Consider the following 21,453-nt stretch of genomic DNA (forward strand, 5'->3'; position numbering starts at 1 on the left):
CAGCCTGTAAGGCAGGGCAATGAGGCACGGGAGGGACATGCCCCATCGTCGGTGAACGCCAGACCAACCAGGCAAATGCAGCACGATTTGGAACTCACTGGTGCCCATCAGCTGGTGCCAGCTTGGAGGGATTGCTCAGAAGACAGATTGCCCTCCCTGACGGAACATTTGTGCTACATAGCCTCCCTGAGGAGCAGGGGGACCCTGGCCACTCCTCAGCTCCTGGGGGAGATGGACAGACTGGTGACAGCCAGACTGGGTGACAACAGGGATGGGAAGGAGGTTGGGAGGCAGGGGGTGTGGGAAAGTGCCCAACCCGGAGATGCAGGTGGGTCCGGGCGAGCCCACAACCCGGGGCTCCCCCAGGGGGTGCGTCCCCACAGCTCAGCCCCACCAGCGCCGCCAGCACCCCGCGGCACGGCAGGGCAGGGCATGGCGGTGCCCCACGGGGGGACAGCGAGGGCTAGGGGGGGACACACGTGGGGCTGGGGAAGGGGGGGGAAGGAGGCAGGGGATGAGGGACGGGGCGCCACGGAGGGGAGTGCAGACAAGGGATGTGGGCGTGGGGGCACGGCTCGACACGGCTGCGAGGAGCCACACAGGAGCCAACGGGGCGCAGGTGGGTGCCCCCGGCCGGCTCGGCGCTACCTGTCGGGGCGGGGAGGCCGCTGCTCTCCCCCCCCCTTGATCACCTCCGCGGCCCCCGCCCCTGCTGGGTGCCAGGGCTGGGGCTGTGCCCTGTTTGTTCGGCTGCTCTTCCGCGCTGCCGATGTCTTGGGGGGCTGAGGAGGAGAAGGAGAAGGAGGAGGAGGAGGAGAAGGAGGGCGGGGAGGGGGAGGGGACTGGGGCTTGGGAGACGGCGGCTCCTCGGCCTCTCTTATTGCCGCTGAGTTGCGCTCCTCTTCCTCAGGCTGCGAGCAGGAGCCGCCCGGCCGCTTCCCCCTTCCTCGGCCGGCCGGGACTCCCCGCGGCAGCGCCGCGCCCGCCCGCTCGCTCCCCACCGGGGCAGGTGAGTGCGGGGCCGGCCCCAGCCCCAGCCCCAGCCTCCGGGCACCGCCGACCCCCGGGGAGCCGCGGCGGCGCCGCATCGGGGAGCGGGGCAGGCGGGGGGGGCCGCACTTTGCCAAACTCCGGCGCCCGTCCCCGTTCACCGCCGCTCTCCTCTCCTTCTCTCCCCTCCGCAGAGCACTCCCCGGAGCCCGCCCCGAGGTGCAAGCAGGAGCCGCCGGGATTTTTGTCTGTCTTGTTTGTGTGTTTGTTTTTTTTTTTTTCCTTTTTTTTTTTTTTTTTTTTATATCCACTCGCTTTCATTTGGCTTTGTAGTCTCGCTGGGAATGGCAGGGGCAGCGGCGCCTGGAGAAGGAACAAGTGTGGGGAAAGGGAGAGGGAGCCGGAGCTGAATGACAGGATGCGGGCGACTTGAGGCACGGAAAGAGAAGCCAGCCTCCCTCTGCCCCGGGGACTGCCCTTGCGGACCGTGCTTTCTGCTCCTCGCTCCGGCCGAAGGATTTAAGACCTAGGAAGAGTTGTGCGTGGAGGGCTTTTTTTTTTTTATTGTTATTGTTATTATCATTCATCCTCTCCCTGCTCTCGGAAGGGAAAATGGATTGGGGACTTTTCCTGCACTGCGCAGCCCTCACCTTCACCCTCGCCAGGGCTCCGCGAAGCGGTAAGTGCCACGGGGGGGGAACGACTTCGGGTCTCAGCCTGGGGAACTGAGGGCTGGCGACGGGGCCCGGCGGCCCCGGAGCCGGCCCCGACCCGCGCCCGGTAGCGGGGAACTTTGTGCCCGAGGTCGGAGTCGGCGGGGTCCGAGTCCCGGTGCCCCCCCGGCCGGGTACGGCCGCCGACTTAATTTTCCGCTCTTTGGGGTCGTCGTATCAAGCGGGGTGCTCGTTCTTGCAAGCTCAGGACGGCCAATTACCTTCATAGTGGTTCCTCCCATAGGCAATTAAATAAGTCTCGCCTCCGATATCTGAGAGATAATGAGCATTTAGAAAGGAAGGCTCTTTCTTCCCCCTTTCTTTTTTTTCTCCAAAGCGTAGTATTTCAGAGTACCGTGCCTGCTACTAGCTGTATGTGTACCTGCGGGCACTCCTCAGACGGCGAGCCCTCTCACCTACCCCTTTGCGAAGTCTGCAGTTTACGTGCAACTTGCACGGTGCCAAGAGAGAAGCTGAGCCTCTCTGCGAAGGCTCAAGACTCTCGTCTCAGAGAGAAATCCCGTAACACATGACTGATGTAGCTTAGTTTACTATCTGGCAGTCCTCGAAAACACAACTAATTAAAAGCACCGCGCTCCTCCTTGCCTGCACAATGCCTGGGCACCGTGAATCTTTTACTGCATGATGCATTTTTAAAGACGGTCTAATTGTAAGACTGCTTGACGTTTAGCTCTCGCACACGAAACAGCTCGTGTGAGTTTTCCTTTCCCGGCAGATCCTGTGCAATTATTATTAACTAATTATCAAATATTTACTTTTGCCTGACTGGGTTTTCAATCAAAGTAATTAAAAGAAGAGAGCACCCTCCACTTAGGCTGGTATATTGTTTTAATAAGAGACCGCAAGTGGAGTGTCGTGTAAGAGAGAGTATTAAAATTGCGTGTTTTATGATGGAAGTTAATCTCTTTCCCAATATGTTTTGAGGAGGCTGCTTAATTTAATCAGGACGAGCTGCCTCCCCCAGCGCCGTGGCACGGGAGTGAAGGCGTCAGAGGCGTGCGCCGAGCCGGGCACGGGGATGCTCCGGGAGCGCTTCACTCACCCCAGGCAGGTGGGGGGCACGGGCAGCCACCCACTGGTCCTACATCATCCAGGAGTGCCCCAAGCCCTGCACCCTATGAGGGGCAGGAGAGGGGCGTTCTGCGTTCCTGTTGTTCATTTCTTCCCTTTGGAAGGGGAGTGGGGCAGGGTGCTGGGCAGAAGCCTCCAGTATGAGCAGTTAACGTGGTGGCCCTGCTGGTGTCATCCAGGCCATCAGCCTCCTCCGTAACCTCCCAGACCCACTGATGCCACCTTCACCTATGTCCAGCACTAGTGTCTGCTAAATTAATTCATTAACCTTATTTAGAGCTAATGGTCCAAAGTCATTAGAAACTGCTTTTCTTAATCAAGTGTGAGAGAGATTGCACAGAGCCAGGGAGTCTAGCAGACCGCATTATCTTATTACACTGTCACTTTCCCAGAAGTCGCAGATTAAGGAGCGCTGGTGGTAGCAAGTCCACCTTAGTGTCCTCTGAAGTGACTCTGTCAAGTGACTAGAAGCAGCACTGCTTTATTTCAGGCATTTAACAGATGCCAGACTCTGCCATGTTGTTTGCAGGGCTGGAGTGGGTTTAATGAGACAGGATCACTTTCCGAGTGTGCTTACACAGGGAGGAAAAGGCAAGATTCCCTGAGAGCCCCAGACAGCGGATTAGCAAGATCACCAGTGACAGCTTTTGAGCTTTGAGCTGCAGCGCCTTTTGTTCTGGTTACAGGAAAACAGTCTGTTTTTTAAAGGCAAAGCAGAAATAAAGAAGATAGCCATTCCCAGCAACATGCTTAGCACTATCTGATTGTGGACCACACAGCTGAGTACGGATCATCTCCTTCCCTCTTAATTTACAGCAAATAATATCTATACAGTGTGTAGCTTTATGCATTTTTGATGTATACTTCTTCATTCATTTCCATTTGACCTGGTTTTCCTACAATGAAATCCCTTACATTTATAAATTCATGCTGAGAGCAAAGTGCCATTTTGCTTTCACAGGGAGAGTATTAGATATAGCATTGCAGTCCCTATGTACCATTTTGGGGATGTAGCGATGTATAGGCTCACTTATTAGTGCAGTCTTCCTGTCTGTAATTTACCATCATATTTATTGCTCAAAAGTAAACAATTAGTGTGTGGGGAAAGTTTTTCCTCCCCAAAGATTTGTATATAGAAAACCATAGTAGTAATGAAGTGAAAACACAAATCTGCACTGGACAGTGAAGCGAGTGACCACGTAGATTGGGTTTCTTGTTTCTTTTTATTTTTCGCACAAGCCTTAAAATGCAACCTTGACAACACTGGCCAAAGGACCAAGGTGCAGCATGCCACATTTCACAGTCACACTTGGTGATTCTGAAAACTTTGGCAACTATTTTGTTATTAGAAATAAACCTTTGTTGTTGCTGGGGGGAGGGAGGGAGGGAGGAACAGAGGGAAGAGGAAAGGATGTTGTTCTGCTCCATTACTTTGATGCAGTCTCCAAGCATGAACAAACTTCCTTGAAGGAATAAATAGTGGATGATTTCTGCTTCACTAAAACCACTTTGTTCTCTGCCAGCCTGGGTTTGAAGAGCACAGATAGTTTCGAACTGCCTAGATTTATGGACTGATAAAACAACGGGAGGGTCTGCTGCAAGTGAGCGGGGATCCACCAAGACAATCCCAGTGGTCAGTGACACAGACCAGGCTTCTCGCGGAGCTGGACAGGGGGTCAAATGGCAGCCTTTTAGCTTCCCCACCCCCAGCTTCCCTTAAAACTTCATACTTAAGCAGATTATAGTTGGGGGGATAATTGAGGCTCTGACACCCTTCTGGGGCAGCACTAGCACTGCTGTGAGGAGGCAAGGATTGAACACTGTATGGGGCACTTTTTCCTTGTGGGAGCTTTTAGAAGTTGAGGAGCGGGGGAATCCTCTGCTCCTTGCTGGTGGGTTTACGGGTGGGCAAAGAGTGTCAGGCCCCTGTCCTTCAGAAAACGCAGCCTTCCCGTAAGCACGCAGTTAAAGTTTGCTAGAAGAAGGCTGCCGTGCAGGGTGCTCGCCTGGGGGCAACCGCAAAAAAAGCCAAATCTCTTTCGTTCCCACTGCAGACAAATGTGGCGACACCATCAAAATACTAAACCCCGGGTACCTCACCTCTCCGGGCTACCCTCAGTCCTACCACCCCAGCCAGAAGTGCGAGTGGCTGATCCAGGCCCCGGAGCCCTACCAGAGGATCATGATCAACTTCAACCCCCACTTCGACCTGGAGGATCGCGACTGCAAGTAAGTGCGGGCGCCGCGCTCCGGAGCGCCACGGCGCCACCTGCCGGCCTCCGAGGGGCAACTCCGGCCTCCACGGGGCTCCTCCGGCCTCCGCGGGGCTCCCCCGGCCTCCGCGGGGCTCCCCCGGCTTCCAGGGGGCTCCCCCGGCCTCCACGGGGCTCGCCCCGCCGCCGGCTGCAGCCTCCCTTCTGCCGGAGCCTCCCAGCGGAGCTTGCTCCGTGGGGCGAGGGGAGGCTGAAGGGAGGCTCGGCAACTTTTGCTCCGGGGGATGCGGGTTGGATTTCGGCCTCCCCGGGGTGGGGAGAGGCAGGATGTTGAGGTCGCGAGTTGCGCTTTTCGCCACGCCGAGCACCGTTCGTTTGCCTGCTTGCTTTTTTTTTTTTTTTTTTTTTTGAACGTGGCTCTAAAGTGTTAAAGAGCGGTTCTCCGTCGTTTTGCATCCCCACAGCTACTGGCAGCCTGTGGCTGAAACGGGCACCTTGTAATTTGCCGGCTCTGTTTAACGCAGGATTAGTCTGGCATTTACTCTCACCCATTACAGTGCAGCGGACTGCAGGTCCATAGACATTATTTCTCTCTTTCTCCCCTTGCTGCTGATTTATAGCCAGTAGCTCTTCTTTTCCCTCCTCCTACTCTCCTGTAGTGCTCTGAGAGAAGGAAGGGGAAAAAACAAGGTTCCTGTGCTCCTCTGTGCTTATATTCCCACTGACTTATATTGACCATCTATTTCCAAGAGTGGGAAGGGGAGTAAGAGCCTCCCAGAACACTGTTCACCACTTTTCCCCAGGTCTTTGATTGGAAACCACATAGTTTGCACAAGACAACACGTGGTCAGATCACTCCCCTCTTCACTACACCCTCTAAATACTTATTTCATGAAGAAAATATTTTAATGATTCAGTATTTAAAAATTTGAGTATCATGGGTTTTTAACCCCCTTCTGATAACTGCGAGAGAGACTCATTGTTTATTAATGCTACCAGCTAAGATTTTCTCTGCATGTCAGAGAGAGATTAAACTCAGTTGCCATTGGTGCTTGACATTTCATGTGAGTATTCAGTATTTTACAGGCTCTGGTACTGTACAGTGGTGCTTAGCATCATCAGGAGTGGTAGTAATAGACTGTGAGGTTAGAGTGCTGGACTTAGAGAGGGTCTGTACTCAAGCACTTAATTTTTACCATGCCTGCCTTTGTTCCTATTATTTAATAAATAGATTACTTAGATCATAATTATTGATTTCTCTTAAAATGAAGTTCTTTAATCATGCAGTGTGGTGGTGCTTAGCCACTTTGTTGTTGTTTTTTATAATTTCTTATATATCAGCATTTCAGTACCACAGTCAAGTGATAACGCAGGAAAACCCTATGCTCATAAAACTAAACTGACTCTTTGTTAAAATGAATTTTTATTGTGGTGTTGGAGCTGTGGCTCATATTCACACCATATGTTCACACGCTCACTTCCCATTCTTTAATTTTTAATTTGCTGTACTCAGGCAATGATTCACTTCCCCGTGCCTTCTTGATACAGATTTTACTTTCTTTCTGTGGGACAGTGCTAATGCTTAAAAATGTCTGTGTGTCTCTCTCTCTTTGTCTTTTAGACAGAAATTAGGAAATTAAATCAAGCATATTTCAGTGTCAACCCCTTTTTGTTCCTTGCTAGAATACATGTTTTTCCAACGCTATAAAACCAACATGGTCTTTGACAGCAGTAAAGTGGTGTACAGCATACAATTATTTAAGGAACAAGTAATCTTTGTGGCATAGTGTTGTGCTAAACAGTGCCAGATTGAGCTGAACTCAGTCCAGGGAAGAGATTGACTCCCTCCCTTCATCGCTCCCTTCTCAATATTCATTGTCCACTCTCCCCCTTGCATTATTTCTTCGTCTGAAAGGGGGCCCAGCGCAGTAATGAGATGGTAGTGGGTGGAAGGAAGTCTCTAAACAGGGTTGTTTGCATTGTCTTTGCAGTGTGTGACGGTGATGACTTTACCGTCGTTTGGTCTATGCTGAAATGCAAATCTTCTAGACTATGATAAATTACTCAGCTGCTACTTCACTTATATTTAAAATTGCTCTTTTTAACTTGAGAGGGATTGTGTTTGTGCCAAGAACCTTAGGACCAGAATAACAGAAAATGATTTCAGCAACAGGAATTTGTCAACAAGCTCTGTGGTTTCAGATTTTACTGTCTACTTACAAAATTCACATTCCTCATACCAAATATTGCATACAAATGGAGATTAATGCAATAAAACCTATCACAAGATTTTTTGGGTTTGTAGCTAAGTGCATTTTGATTTCCTAATATTCTTCATTTATTATCAACTCAGTGTGCAATCTAGAAATGTGCAATTTAGGTTACACACTAGCTTATTGAAAGGTTTATCACTGGAAATTAATAAGCACTTAAATATGAAATGCAGATAGAAAATGAGAGATAGGGGAATTCATGTCTGGGAACAAAAAATGCCCCATACAATTAAAGTGGACTAGAAGAGAAGATTAGCTTTTTGGCCTGGCTCCCAAAATTCACTTTATAATGCTGTTCATTGCATTGCATACCTTAGTTAGAGTTGGAAATAACTTTAATAAGAAGAACCCCTGAGCCCAAGGGGGGAAACAGTATGACTTTGGAAAGGTTACCATCTTTTTCTGTAGTGCCAACAAGAAAATCAGGAGGCCTTACCTAACTTTTGTAAATATCACTCTATATAGAGGTCTAGGCATATTGAAATGTAAAACTGGTGAAAGGTTGATTCTCTGAGGAGAATCAAAAGAAGCAAATCTAAGTGTTAGCTGTACTGAAGCTGTTTGCAGTGAGTATCTTTGTATGTTAGGGTCTGGGATTCGTTTTAAAAATATGCACTTGATTTACCTACTTATTATGTTGTGCTTTAATGGATAAGTATTTCTCAAATGACTCCTAATAAAATTCATATATGTATGATTTTCTGATGATCATTTGAGTTCTTTCAAGCAAACATGGTGAAAAATCCTGTTTTTCTGGAGACAGTCCAAGGGACTCAACTTTCACAGTTTTGAAGAATAAAGATATGCAAATTATTAAAAATATGTTCACACAAGCTATGTTCATCTAACAAAAAATCTTCTAGTCAGAACTACTGCAACAGCATAATGGAAATACTGGGTCTCAACGGGAAACATACAATCATGTCAACCACAGATTGTTATCAAGAATATTAATATGTAATGAAAAAATACACAGTCTCTTTTTAACTTTTAACTTTAATGAATGTTATGCCTCCTCTTTAGGAGGTAAAGAAACAGAAGTTATGGTTTACTTTAAGGGAAAACCAGTTTCTGTTTGCTGTTTTGCCTTTTCTCAAGCAAGCTCCGATAACATCCATGCATTTGTTTTAGTCAGGAACATGGTAAAAATGAATAGAAGAGACAAAACATATGGCTACATATTAGTTAAAATGCTGCGATGTTTGTTGCATGTGGTAAATGCTTTTCAGCACTCGGTGCAAGCTGTACAAGTCTCGTGTTGCTGAAGTATCCTACTGTGTAAATGTAGCCATCTTGAATCCAGTAAAACTTTATACCTAGAAAATAAACAAGAATGTCACTGATACAGTACTTTGAATTTATGGAACTTTTCCGGTTTCCCAGCAATGCACACTATCAGCATGATAATTTATAATGGTTTGTGACAAATGTTGCTGAGCAAAGAGGTGTGTGGTTACATTCAGATCAGATGTCATTATCTAGGGAGCAATAAAAATTTCACAGACACTAGGTTAAAAACATTAAGAAAATGAATGTGAAGCTTCAGAAGAAAAGGGCTTAAGAAAGGTGGAGAGCTGGGCAGAGAAAGCCCAAAAGTGGTTTTCTTACTGACAAATAATTGACTTTGTTGCCAGACTTGACTGTATTGTTTTACAAGGTTTTCATAGACATACCACACAGCACAATTGTTTTATGGGCCATCATTTACAGATGTATAGAATAAATATCATCCTTACGCGACGATTATAGAGTGTATACACAATGCTGTCAAATCAATTTGTGTGGAAAAATTGGCCCATTTTGGGAACATTTCAGTCATAGGAGAGATGTCATAGGTAATTATTCTTTATATTGTGTTTACCAAGGATTAGTTACACCGATGAGATTAGGGCTGTGTAGAAATTGCCGTCAGTTATAAAATGCAGAGCAAAAAAATACGTATGTTTGTTTATGTAGAAGAAAGCAGTTCCTCCAGACCCTTGAGTTTGGAAAAAAAACATGGCCAGCCAGACATACTGAGTGCAACTGTAGCCCTGCAGAACTTCTGTAGCCCTTAATGATGTTAGAAATTCATCCATCCATTGTATTTCTAAATAATGTCAATGGATTTATGCTGTAAATCTGTAGGTATAACAAACTGAGGCTGGTAAAATAAACAGGAGCAAGGCAAGGCATGGCTCAGCCTTTCTTTAGTTTCTGCAAAGTTTAAGCTTTCATTTACTTTTGTCTAAATCCTGGTTCCCATTCCTCCACACGGCAAAGGCTGCTTTCTGCAGATTTTGTGGTTGGTATTTCTCTTGTGCAGAGGCAGTTTGAGCCCCAGGTGGCACTGAGATGCTGTGGCAATGCAGTAATGTCCTAGGAGACCTGTGCGCGAAGGGCACAGCTGGGCTGCCGTCAAGCCTCATGTGTCAGAAGGGTCCTTTGAACTACTAAGGGCTGCACACATTATAGCTGCTTTCTGACTGCCTGGAGCTGTGCCTGGGGCTTGGCTCAGGGCTTTCCAGCCCTGAATTGCTCCCAAAAACTGTACAAAGGTCATCTCAGCAGCAATGCAAGGTCTGGACCCCATACTGTCTTGTTATCATTGAAAGCAGTGGGAATTTTGTCCTCCACTTTTGCAGAGCTGTATCCTGTTCTTTCTGGCTGTGAAGAAAGGTGGAACACTGGCCCTGTAAGACTTTTATAACTGCATTAGTCATGCTGATGTCAAACGATAATCAGAGTTTTCTCTCCTCAGCTGCTGTTGAGCTTGGTAGGCAGTGAGGTGACTGCAGTGAGCTGACAACACCAGCCAAGCAGCAGAGACAGCAAAGGAGCAGATTACTTTGGGCCTGTGAGAGATAGGAACAATATTTGACCATGGTTGAGCATGGTAGAGAAGCCTGAATGAATTAAGGCCTCTGAGCTTTCAACAAGAAATACAACTTTAACAACCTGGCCCTGCTCCTCTGGGCATCAGGGCTGGACTTTTAGCCATTTGCCTCAGGACAAGGTACGTAAGAAAGGTCTGAATGTCCCCTCATCATCTGCTGAGGGCAGCTGGAGTAATGTCCATGTCCGTGTGTGTCTTTTGATTTGAATGAGCTAAATCACCCATCCCACATACCTTGAACCACCCCACCAAGCACCTCACCACAGGAGGCTGGCATATGCCTGCCTTCCTGCCGAAGTCAGGCTAGATGTGGCCATGAGAAGGATGAGAAGCACTGACTTACTGGAAAGGCTGCACCAGGGCCGAAGGGGAGGTTTCTCCACTCCCTTTTTCTGTCTCAGGAACCTCTCCTTCAATAGGAACATCTAGTTGCTTGGGGCTACTAAAAGATTATTTGGGATTACTGAGGGGATGGAGGTGATCATCCTTCATTCTGGTCCACACAACAAGAAAAAAGCATTTTTGGTGGAATTTAGGTTGAGAATTGCTGCAGTGGACTTGAGGGGCGTATAATATCTCATGTTTCTGGGGTGCACTCCTAGAGCATTTCTCTATTTCATTTAAAGTACATGAAAGGCTTTCTCACCTAGTGTGCTGTTGGTGACCACCACTATCTGATACTCTGTGGAAGGCTGTGGTAAATGGTGCCAAGGAAAAGAACTAGGCCAGAGCGTACTCAAGATCAGGGAAGCAAATAAAACTTGTTGCAGTATAGTCAGAGTATGTTATTGCTTACACATGTGTGCACATGGATAATACTTTTCCTTAACTTAAAGGTTCTGAATCATAGTATTTGGCCTCTGCTACAGGATTCAGTGTGTATTTCCATACATGTATCAGATGCAAGTATCTAAAAATAGTTCTGCTATTTTATTGTGCTTTTGATACTAAATAAGAGTTGAAAGAAGTTGGAAATTAAATTGTTTTTCTGATTACACAGTATAATAAATAGATTCTGAAAGTCTCTATTGTAACCTGGCTAACAATTCTTTCTTTCAGAGTGGTGGTTTGGGTTTGAGTTTTCTCAGGAAATTTTTTTAGGGAAACCATGACCAAACTACCTGGTCATCACTAGATGTCTGTGTTTGTATGTGTTAGGAATGGAGATGCTGGATGCAGAGCCTGTTTTATACTCTGTGGGCATCAGTACATGCCTGGCACTGTAGAGCCTTGATTAGGGTCCCTTTATGTAGCACAGTGTAATTATAACAACAGTTTGATGCAGGTGTTTATATTAATCCGGACAGTTAAGTGAACTGTGGGGAAAACGCTGTCTTGCTGTGCTAAAACCAGATGCCCTTCAGACAGGAAAAAATCTAAGGGTCAGATATGGATTCCCATGAGCCTCATCCTTCAGCCTTTCTGCAGACACAGAAACAAATTCAGAACAGAGGGCTGAGTTCTTTCTAAACTGAAACCCAGAATCGTTGGCATTAACACCATGAAACATTCAATATGCTTTCAGTCAACCCCACCCCACTCTCATCTTCACTCCCCTCCCCCGTGCTAATCTAATTAAAACAAAAACCTACGTGTTGCTGAAAATTAGTTTCTTAATTATAGTTTATTGCAAGCTATAACATTGATAATTATGACAGAGAGAGAGAGCTGGTGTAAAACCAAATTCAATTATTTTCTTTTGTAGTATTTCCAAAGAATGAAATTATGTCTGAAAACAGGATACACTAGCACTCACATGTATATGTCTAGACTTATGTGTCATACAGAACAACTTGGATACAGACGTATATGTTACGTGCACATCTCTAAGATTGTGCATACGTACGTACATTTATACTTATAGTATAGATTTGTTAGTTTATGTAGAAGTTCCTAAAGTAAATCTACTAATTAAAGCGCTAATACCCATCTTAAGGCTGATAATTAGGTATAAAGAGAAAAGGAGACAGGATTAGTGTTCAGATCATGTTCCAAATGCCTCTTAATTGGGTGTTTGTAATCAATCCTGATTGCAAGAGGCAGTGGTTTGGCAGTATAAAGAATGAAAAAGGCTTAGCCCTACTATTTTCCTGTTAGTTGACTTGGCCGTAGTATTTAGGTCAGGATCCAGTGTCAAACAAGGTAATTTTGTCAGCATTAGAAATCCTCATAAAATATATAAAAATCTTTTCTAAAGATATTTTCTTTCAAGCTAAAAACTCTCAATCTAAAGAGTTATTTTTATCCAGAATCCTAAAAAAAAAAAAAAAAAAAAAAAAGTGTTTTCAAAGAGAACCACAGAAAAGATTTTGTTCTGGCCTCCATCCACCACTGACTTCTGAAATCAGGTCTGAGTTCACTGTGGGTCTTTCATTGCATTGACCTTGGCACTTTTCTCACCAAGCCACAGTTTTCCATCACAAAACCACACAGCTTGGTATAATGATTATTTCTTTATCCCAAGTAACCAAACAATTTTTTAAACAGGGTGACAGATTTTCCTCTTGCACTGTGGGAAGCAAGCACCTGGTCATTTCCAAATAGAGTTTTAATGAACTTCCTGAAGGAGATTTGAGAGTGGTTTAATAACTCACCTGCCAACTTTCTGGGTGCATAGGTCATTTTATTTTTTCTGTACGAATTCACAAAAATGTGAGCATAACCCCCCTTCCCAAGTCCTAAACTTCCACAGAGGAAATTGATTTTCATGGGCAATATCAAAGGTTTTTAAAATCATAACCTCAAAAAATAAAATTTCTGATCATTTCTCACACACAAGGTACTGTGAAACTGTGAGCCACAAAGCTGGTTGTGAACTGTGTGATCAAAATACATTTAAACAGAAAATGATTGTCCTTATTTAGACTTATCTTGCATGTTAATAACATTACAAATATTTTACGTAATGCTATAAAATGAAGGATTTAGATGGCTCAAAAGGACCATTGAGAAAATATATGCATATATGGAAGAGACACCCATTTGACGTGGTGATTTCTTCCAGAGGAAACTATGCATATCCCAGAAGTACAATAACCAGCTGTTGTACAGGAGAAACTAGGGCACTTGTCTGCTGCCTTCCACATTGATGTGGAGCTGTAGTGGCCCCATGCCTCCCCTAAATGCAGATGCCTAACACTGAATGGGAGCCTGGGACAATCCCTTCCTTACGTTCCCACCAGCTCAAGCTCCACTGCACATTTGCCCTGTGGGCTGCCTCCATGTGCAGACACAGCACGTTAGGACTATAGGGTGGAAGAGGGGTTGAAGCACCCCACTGCAGCTGGGAGCAGCCACACTGCCCGCACAACTCAGCCCTATGTTGGGCTGCTCCCCACTGCTTTTCATATGGGAAAAGAAGATACATATACATATATATACATATTTATTTATTTATTTATTTATTTTTAATACACTCCTTTTTTCAGTTGGAAACCAGGCACCTAGGGAAAACTGAGAGGTCTGTTCACACATACGCGATTATTCTGCCTCAAGCTTTGAGAAATGCTCTCTCAGCCAAATTCTAAATTTTTCCTCATCATATTCACATAAACGGTTCCACCGAAGACAATTAAAACAGCAGACTCACTTGTGCAGGGCTAACAGTGCTTGAAAGCTAGGACATACATTTATGACCCTATACAAATTAGTAGTCACTTTTGTAACAATGGATTTCAGGTGCTTGCAGAGAAATTTACTGTACAGTAGAAAATTCAGCTTCAATCCTTATTGTCCCCTCAATTCATGAATCACCATATGGAACTTATAATTTGTGCTCCAGAATCTGAGCTCATAACAGTGAAGGTTTGGGACAAATTGCTAAGTGCATTGGTAAGAATCGAAGTTTGTCTCGGTGTAGAATCTTGTGCCAATCTGTCATTAAGCCAGGCAACTTCTGCCGACTCTCGTCTGATGTATTCATCTGTAACAAGGGAAGCAGATCAGCAATTTAGAAAAGCTTTAGCTTGATCACCATGCAGAAATGTAGACTGCGCTGCCTATTTCCATAGTGATCACTCAACTTTGCCAGATGCAAAATGGGAGGCTTACGTCTCCCATGCTAAAAACCCTTCTTATAGGAAATGCTAGGCTGTTGCTCCATTTGAGTAGCTTTAGTTAAGTCTGGAAAAATATGCAAAGGTGGCTCTTAAATAAAAGCTTTTTTTTTCTTCTTCTTCTTTTCTTTTTTTTTTTTTTTTTTTTTTTTTCTGTTTCACAGCCATTTCCATAATCTGTTTTGGAGACAGAAGCATAAGATGTTTTAGCACGGAAGGCATATGTTCTGATTGCTGACTGTTTATTTTTTTATTTTTTGTCATTCCCACAAAACCCTGAGACTTGTGTCACAATTCTATAACCTTTATTTATTTGTATATTTATATCTGGGCTCAAATCCAAAACTTCCTTACGTGCATTTATAGCAGAAAATTTAGATTCATCTCCATGTATTCCAGATGGCAAACAGTTAAAGCAGGTACACATTCTAGCCAGTCTATATAGTCTAACATCATTCTAATGCATTTCAGAAATCTTCTTTTTTTGTTTGTTTGGTTTGTTTTGTTTATTATATAAAGAATATGTGCTATATAATGTAGGTGTACACAATAGATGCAGGACCACAGGGAGCTGGGGAGCAAGTGAAGATTGTTCGCTGATGCCCAATAGTCTTGCACCTGCTAACATCTCAAACATAAAATACCACAAGCATATTGTATTATGTTCCTTACTGGTTTTCATTTTCATTTATGCTCCACAGCTATCCTAGATGATGGCCTTCAGACAGTATAATAGTCTTCTTTATCTCATCTCTCTGACATCATTTTCAAGTTCCTTATTACTCTTGAACAGTGTAGCTAATAGTGCCCAAATTGCTTCTCATTCTTCCCATCATAGCATGTCATTATTCAAGAAACCAGTGCTCTTCAGCCTTTCCCACACAAATAGCTCTCCCCCAAACTAAACTTAAACTTACTACCAAGACCCAGTCTCAAATTTCCCAGGCAATCAGGGTACCCCTGTTGCCTATTACATTTTTACTTTCTAAGTTTTTACATATATATTTTTTTATTAGCAATACTTGTGTGCTCCTTGAGACTTGAATCTTTGTCTTCTAAAGCCTAGTCTTCATGCACTGATTTTTGTACTGGTTTAATGACTTCAATTAGGGATTTGTTTGTGTATAGTTAAAACAATTCAGCACACACGGGGGGATACATTTATTCTAGTATAAAGATGCCTTATGTCAGTACATTTGCAGAAATAAACCTTGCTAGTGTCAGCAGTTTGTAGTAGGGGCTGTACTGCTTTTTCCATAATGGTTTCTAAACTGGTATAGCTAAAGTGGCTGTAAAAACAGTGTATAGACTGGTACATAACTCTTACAGAGTTTTTTGTGTACTAATTTTGTGAGCAAATTTAATATGATTCCCCTGCTGCTTGCAAGTTTGGGATTGCAATATATATATATATACACGTACATATTTGTATGTACTTATTGGGGGACTTACTGACAAATAGATTTTTTCCCAGCTTTTACTCTTTGAACACTATCTCAGGCGAAGTGTCTAAGCTAAGCAGTTCCTCTGCCTACTGTAACTTATTCTTTCCAGGAAGTTTTTTTTTTAACTTGCCTCACTAGGCAGCTAGATAAATTACTGTGGTGTGACCTTCAAGCACCTCGCTTATTCCATGGAAATCATCCATATGCACACTCTCACCCTGTGATATTCCATATGACGTGCAATGTAGCTTATCCCCTTTTTAGTTATTCTTCTCCCCACCCCCAAGGCTGCAAACTGAAAACACATTCATAGGTGTAACCACAGCTCAGCTGATGCTCTGAAATCAAATTCTGAGTGCTCTGAAAATAAACATCTGATCACCGGGTAACTTTTGCATGTCCCCATATGCTCAACATAGAAAGGAAAATATATCCTTCCTTGCCACATCTCAGCTTCAGCTATTTCTCATCTGAAAGATTTCAGATTATTTCAATTTAAATACCTAAAGAAAGGAAGCTGGTTTTCATGGTCCACAGTCTTAATTTGCCCAAAGAACTCTCCACTGAAGTTAGTGGATCTACAGAGATTTATGTCAGCTGAACAAGAGCTGACTGTACACTTCAACATCACCCTAGAAATTTTCAGAAGACCAGCATTGTAGCTCAAACTGTATTAACTTACAGTGAAGTCAGTTAAAGTTCTGCCATTCAGCAAGATCAGACCTCAATACTTGTGCAGAATGGGCAGGAGCTTCTTAAAATGAGGTAGAATATAGACCAAAGTCCTCTCGACATGTGTACAAACCTTTCTTTCTACTAATAGCTTTACAGAACTACACAGGACTCTGTGCTAGGGCATGATGGCAGTGTTCACAGTGCTAACTCTCTCATACTGCTTGATCTTGGGCAAGTCAATCAATGTCTTTGTGCCTTAGTTTCCTTAGAGAGGATAATATTTCTCATGTTTTCAAATATATTGAGGGTACATTCATTGATGTTTGTCAAGTCCCTAGAGACTTCTGGGTGGAAGTGTAGTGCAGTGTAATAGTTATTTGCCATTGTTTTGCATTTCTTAATCTTCTGGCTGTTTTTTTTTTTTTTTTTTTTTAAACAATATACTGCTGCATAAAAATGCATGTGGCAATCTATCGACTTTCAGAGAGAAGTGTTATCCAAACAAAAATGAAGAATAGGACTCGTGCTCACAAGAGACATATTATCCGTGATGAGAAGAATCTATAACAGACACAGCACTAACTCAAAACTGAACGCCAAATAGCATCCAAATGCAACCAATTTCCAGTATGTGCATATTGCCAGTACAAAACCAGGCCATTCTGAAAGCACAGCGGCCCCCGAGGAGCTGTGAACCACGCAGCAGCAGTGCTAATGGCTGTCTTCTCATGTGCAGCGAGGGAAAGCAGCACTTTAGAGCCGCCTTGGGCAGCTTTTAAGTTATTCATTCTTAACTTACTTCTATAAAGCTGTTATTGGGTGGAAGCAGATGACAGAAAGATTTGGGGCCTGCTCTGTCTGCAGCAGGGGAGATTTCTCCTTTGCACATAGGGTAAAATTCTGGCCTTCTTTAAGTCAGCAGCAAAAATTCTCCCCACCTGTGTGGGACTAGGATCTCACTTGAACTGGACAAAATGATTTTAGGCTCCAGAAAACCCTTTTTTTGAAGAATATTTTTCTGGTGCCAGTGTATGTTGTAAACCTTTTCTGAGTTTGGACATTATTTTCTTTCTAGCACACGGTGCACGTAGGGGAGCAAAAAGGCCCATGAGTTTTCAAATGCATTTGTACTGCTAGAGCAATAATGAAATACAGAAAATACCCCATTTTCCCTTTCACACTTAATTCATGGTGTATGGTGCAGGTTCTACCCATTTTCCTAACCTGGTTTCAGAACAATTAGGGCTGCTTTGTGATTTGCTTGATCCCCCTAATGCCTAGTCCTTCTTCACCTCCTCTCTGTGGGTGATTTACTCTCCTGACTAAAACAGTGGTTTTCTTTCTTAATATCCTCTCCAGGTTTTGGATATCATGTCAGACCTCAAAATATGAAACTTTTGAATCTCAAAAAGTATTGAGTATTTTTCCTGTTAGTATGTTTTTGGTGATTTTATCTGTGATACTAATAGCCAGAAAATTCCTTCATCTTAAATGAGAAATTTGCCAATACCATGATATAAGCAGCTGATGCTTTAAAACCTGCCATCAAATTTCATGACACTGGTGATAAAAATCACGAGAGCTGGCAATGCTGTATTCTTGTTACAGTCTCAGCTTTCTGATGCTGTTTCTTTCCTCAGCCACAGCCCTGAATCTTCTATCGTTCAAGTGATATATTTTTAGAAAAAAAAAATAATCAAAGGGAAAATAAAATATTAATCTCCATTGATTTCACTGTCTGTGTTTCTTCACCCTTCACTGCATGACCAAAACTTACAGAAAACAAAATTAATCCCAGAAAAAAAAAAAAATCCCACTTAGTCTACCATCCTTATCTCTGAGTATATATATATGCAATAACATTAGACATCCTAGAGTTATGGAAGCCAAATTTTTGTTTGGCTTCAAAATGAATTTACAGAGATGAGGAGAAAAGAAAAAAAAAAAAAAAATAAAGGCCAATAAGCACAAGGACATGACTTTTGGCTAAGGAAGATGCAGATCTGTAAATTACTGGCATATTTTGGACAAAGCTCATACTGGCTGCTGCAGTGTTCTTGCACTTTCCCACTGCTCTTGTCTGACAAATGCACTGGAGATAAACTAAGCGGGCTGACAGAAAAAAAAAAAAAAAAAAAAAAAAAAGCTTTGTTATTCCATTTTCCTTTATGCATTGCACAAGCTAATGTTTTCAGGGGATTGCTCTTTTCCAAGTATTACACACACACACACACACAAAAGTGTAAAATAGCAAATATTAAGGGTCCCATCCTCACCGTAACTATACCATTTTTATGTTGGCATGTTTCAAGTGAAGACAATAAAGTTGTGACTGATGGCTTTGTATTTCCCTCATGGGCTGGATCCTTTCCTGCTGCAGTTACGTTAAGTGCAGCGGGACTGCTCTGATGTGCACCAGCTGAGAAGCAGCCATATAGCTCTAAACTCAGGGGCTGTTCTGAGGACAAAACTAATTTTCAAAACATTTTTATGAAGTCAAGGAAATCTTAATGTCTTTAATCTGTTATTACTCTAAAATAATAATCCCAAACTGACCTGGGAGCTATTACTCGGTGAGCACTGGCCCCTTGGAAGGTTTCAGCTTGTCAGGTTTAGCCATTTTTTGAATGCACAGAGGAAGTCATTAAGGCACATCAGGCTGCTGATTGCTATTAAACTCTGTAGAGAATTCTGTGTTAAAATCAATGCCATAACAGGGCTACAAGAATCTAGGAGTCAGGAAAAGCATTTCTCTACCCTCTGGATCTCAAAAATGGATTAATAGATTTTGTGAAACCTCAGAAAAAATATCACCTTTGAGTAAGGGGCCACATGTAAACCTCTGTGACAAAATAATACAGCTCAGAAAGCTCCAAGCACGTGAAAATGGGATTATAAAAGAATTGTCACTCCTGTGGCCTCAGCTGTGTGTGCTGGAGAAATCTCACACATCTGCACATGTACCCATGCACATGGTCATTTATTGTGTCCCAAGGAACACCTTTTTGGCGGTATCTACACTAAGGAACTTGGAGAGAAAAATTCTGTCTAATAAAGCATGTTCTTATATAGTTCTTGCCAGACGAGTACTGAAGAATTTTCCAGACGAGTTCAGTCTCAGCAACAGTGAAACTGTATCTTAGATGGCTGGTGGGTTCTGCTTGTGTGGGAACAGCACTGAAAAATGCAACACAGCTTATTACTAGTTGAAAACATTTAACAATATTTTTTTTTCCATGGGAAGAAGTAGTTTAAATCATATTAGGAAGCATTATTGTAAACATGTAATATATAAACAGGGAAAGTCCTTTGGCTCCAAAGCCAATTGCCATGTAATGGCTTAAATTCAAACCGTCCAGTTCTCTTCCCCCTGAAAGAAAAGTGGCAGCATTCATTTCAGTTTTTGGCTTGAATTTCTTTCAAATTTGATGAGAAAATGTTGAAATATCTTTTTTATTTGATTATTTTTCTTTGATTCTTAGATGAAAATATAATTTCACTGAGTTGTAATTAATTTGCTTCATTCCATCATAGGATCATTTGGGTTGGAAGGGACCTCAGGAAATCATCTCATCTAACTTCCTACTCAAAGGAATTGCATTTTATATGTACAAAGGCTAAAATGAAGTAATCCATATAAACCAAGTGCTTGCATAAAAACAAAAGAAGACCTTTTCATTCTGAATTAGGATGCTTAAGACTCTTTATTTCATGTAATATCCCAGCCTTTCTACCCAGGTCAATACCAGTTTCTCACCAGCTCTCCTTGTTCATATTAAAACCTTAGATTTCATGTTTTTAATTAAAAAAAAAAAAAAAAAAAAAAAAAGTCTTCTTGTTTTTCAATTTTAAAACTAATGAAAATATCATGTTGCCATCAAGTTGCCATCCCAGGAGGAGAGCTGAGGGGTAAGGCCACAAACCTGCCCCTGCCCAAGTGGGTCTTGGTCCACCATCTAAGCTAAGCCCAGAAAATGCCTTTTTAAAGAGCTCAAGGATGAGCTATCTAGCATCAGGAGTTGGGGCAAGCAGGATGCAGGGCCAAAACTGCCAGCTTTGGTCCAGAGGGAGGTAACTTTGGCCCAAAGCTCACAAAGCCTGCAGATGTCCAAGAGCTTGCCCACCATCCTGGGGAGCTGCTGCTGTGCATCTCCCTGAGTCCATGGCAAGAGCACGAGATTGTGGATGCAGCCAGTGTCAGCAACCCCACCCAGAGTATCCAGGCCCAAGACTGAGGTCTGGAGAAAAGGATCAAAAATAGGCTTTCTGCTAAGGACTGTATCAAGCGCATGCAATGAAAAAGCTCTTAACAAGTGAGCTGTTAAAGCCTATTTTAGTGTGTATGGTCTGGAGCGGCTGCAGTGAGGGGGCAGATTGAAGCTCAGCATCAAGGATAGAGGCTCCTACACTCTCATTATAGCAGGGAAAAATCCACTCTTCTTGCATGGATAATTTGGAAGTTATGAATCAGCCTGTTGTTTTTATTTCAGTGGAGTACAGACAAGAGTTGTGTAAAATGAGGCTGCTGCCTGTCTGTCAGGCAGCTGTAGGTTTTTACCCTGCAGCCTCTTTTAATGTGCATTCTTGGCAAATTTTGAAGAGAAGCAGTCACAACTGTGCACTCAGACGTTCGAGCAGATCTCATACCCTTGTCATTGAGCTGAGGACTTCACTCGTGTATCACCCTGTGTTTGATGCAGCCATTAAGTATCCTGACCCAGTAACCAGAAAACTGATTTGGTGTCTGAATCAAAAGGCACTCTAAAAATATGTTCTTGAATCATCTGGTTTTGAACAGAGGTTAATATTTTCTTGCGGTATATCTACTTTTCCCAGGTGTTAAATAGATCATTCGCTATCTGCTGGTTCTTAGTGTTTTTTTTAAAGGACATGTTAAAGGCTATTTCAGCCAAACTCTACAGGATTTTAGGGCATAAGAGACAGTTATCTGCAGAAAAGAAAAAAAAAAAATGCCCTTCTCTCAAATAATTAGCAATTATCTGTAAAAAGAGAAGGAAAAAAAATAAAGTTAAAAAAAAAAAAAAACACTTTAAAACATCTTTAGCTTTTTTCATCTCCCCCCTCCTCCCCCTTCTCAGCACCCACCCCCTTTCCCCTCACA

The 21,453-nt window shown here is 43.2% G+C and overlaps 1 protein-coding gene across 4 annotated transcripts in view; it reads left to right on the forward strand.

Annotated features, from left to right (window-relative positions):
• The first annotated feature begins 1,385 nt into the window (after positions 1-1,385).
• The window catches only part of NRP1 (neuropilin 1), a 111,529-nt gene continuing 91,461 nt past the window's right edge, over positions 1,386-21,453 (forward strand). For all 4 annotated transcript variants that reach the window (XM_084281312.1, XM_084281313.1, XM_084281314.1 and 1 more), the window contains exons 1-2: positions 1,386-1,669; positions 4,850-5,024. In XM_084281312.1, coding sequence (XP_084137438.1) covers positions 1,603-1,669; positions 4,850-5,024 — 242 coding nt within the window. In that variant the 5' untranslated portion in view covers positions 1,386-1,602. The remainder of the gene's footprint in view (positions 1,670-4,849; positions 5,025-21,453) is intronic.

The sequence above is a fragment of the Netta rufina genome (assembly GCF_964035555.1).
Source record: "Netta rufina genome assembly, chromosome: 2".
NCBI lineage: Eukaryota > Metazoa > Chordata > Aves > Anseriformes > Anatidae > Netta > Netta rufina.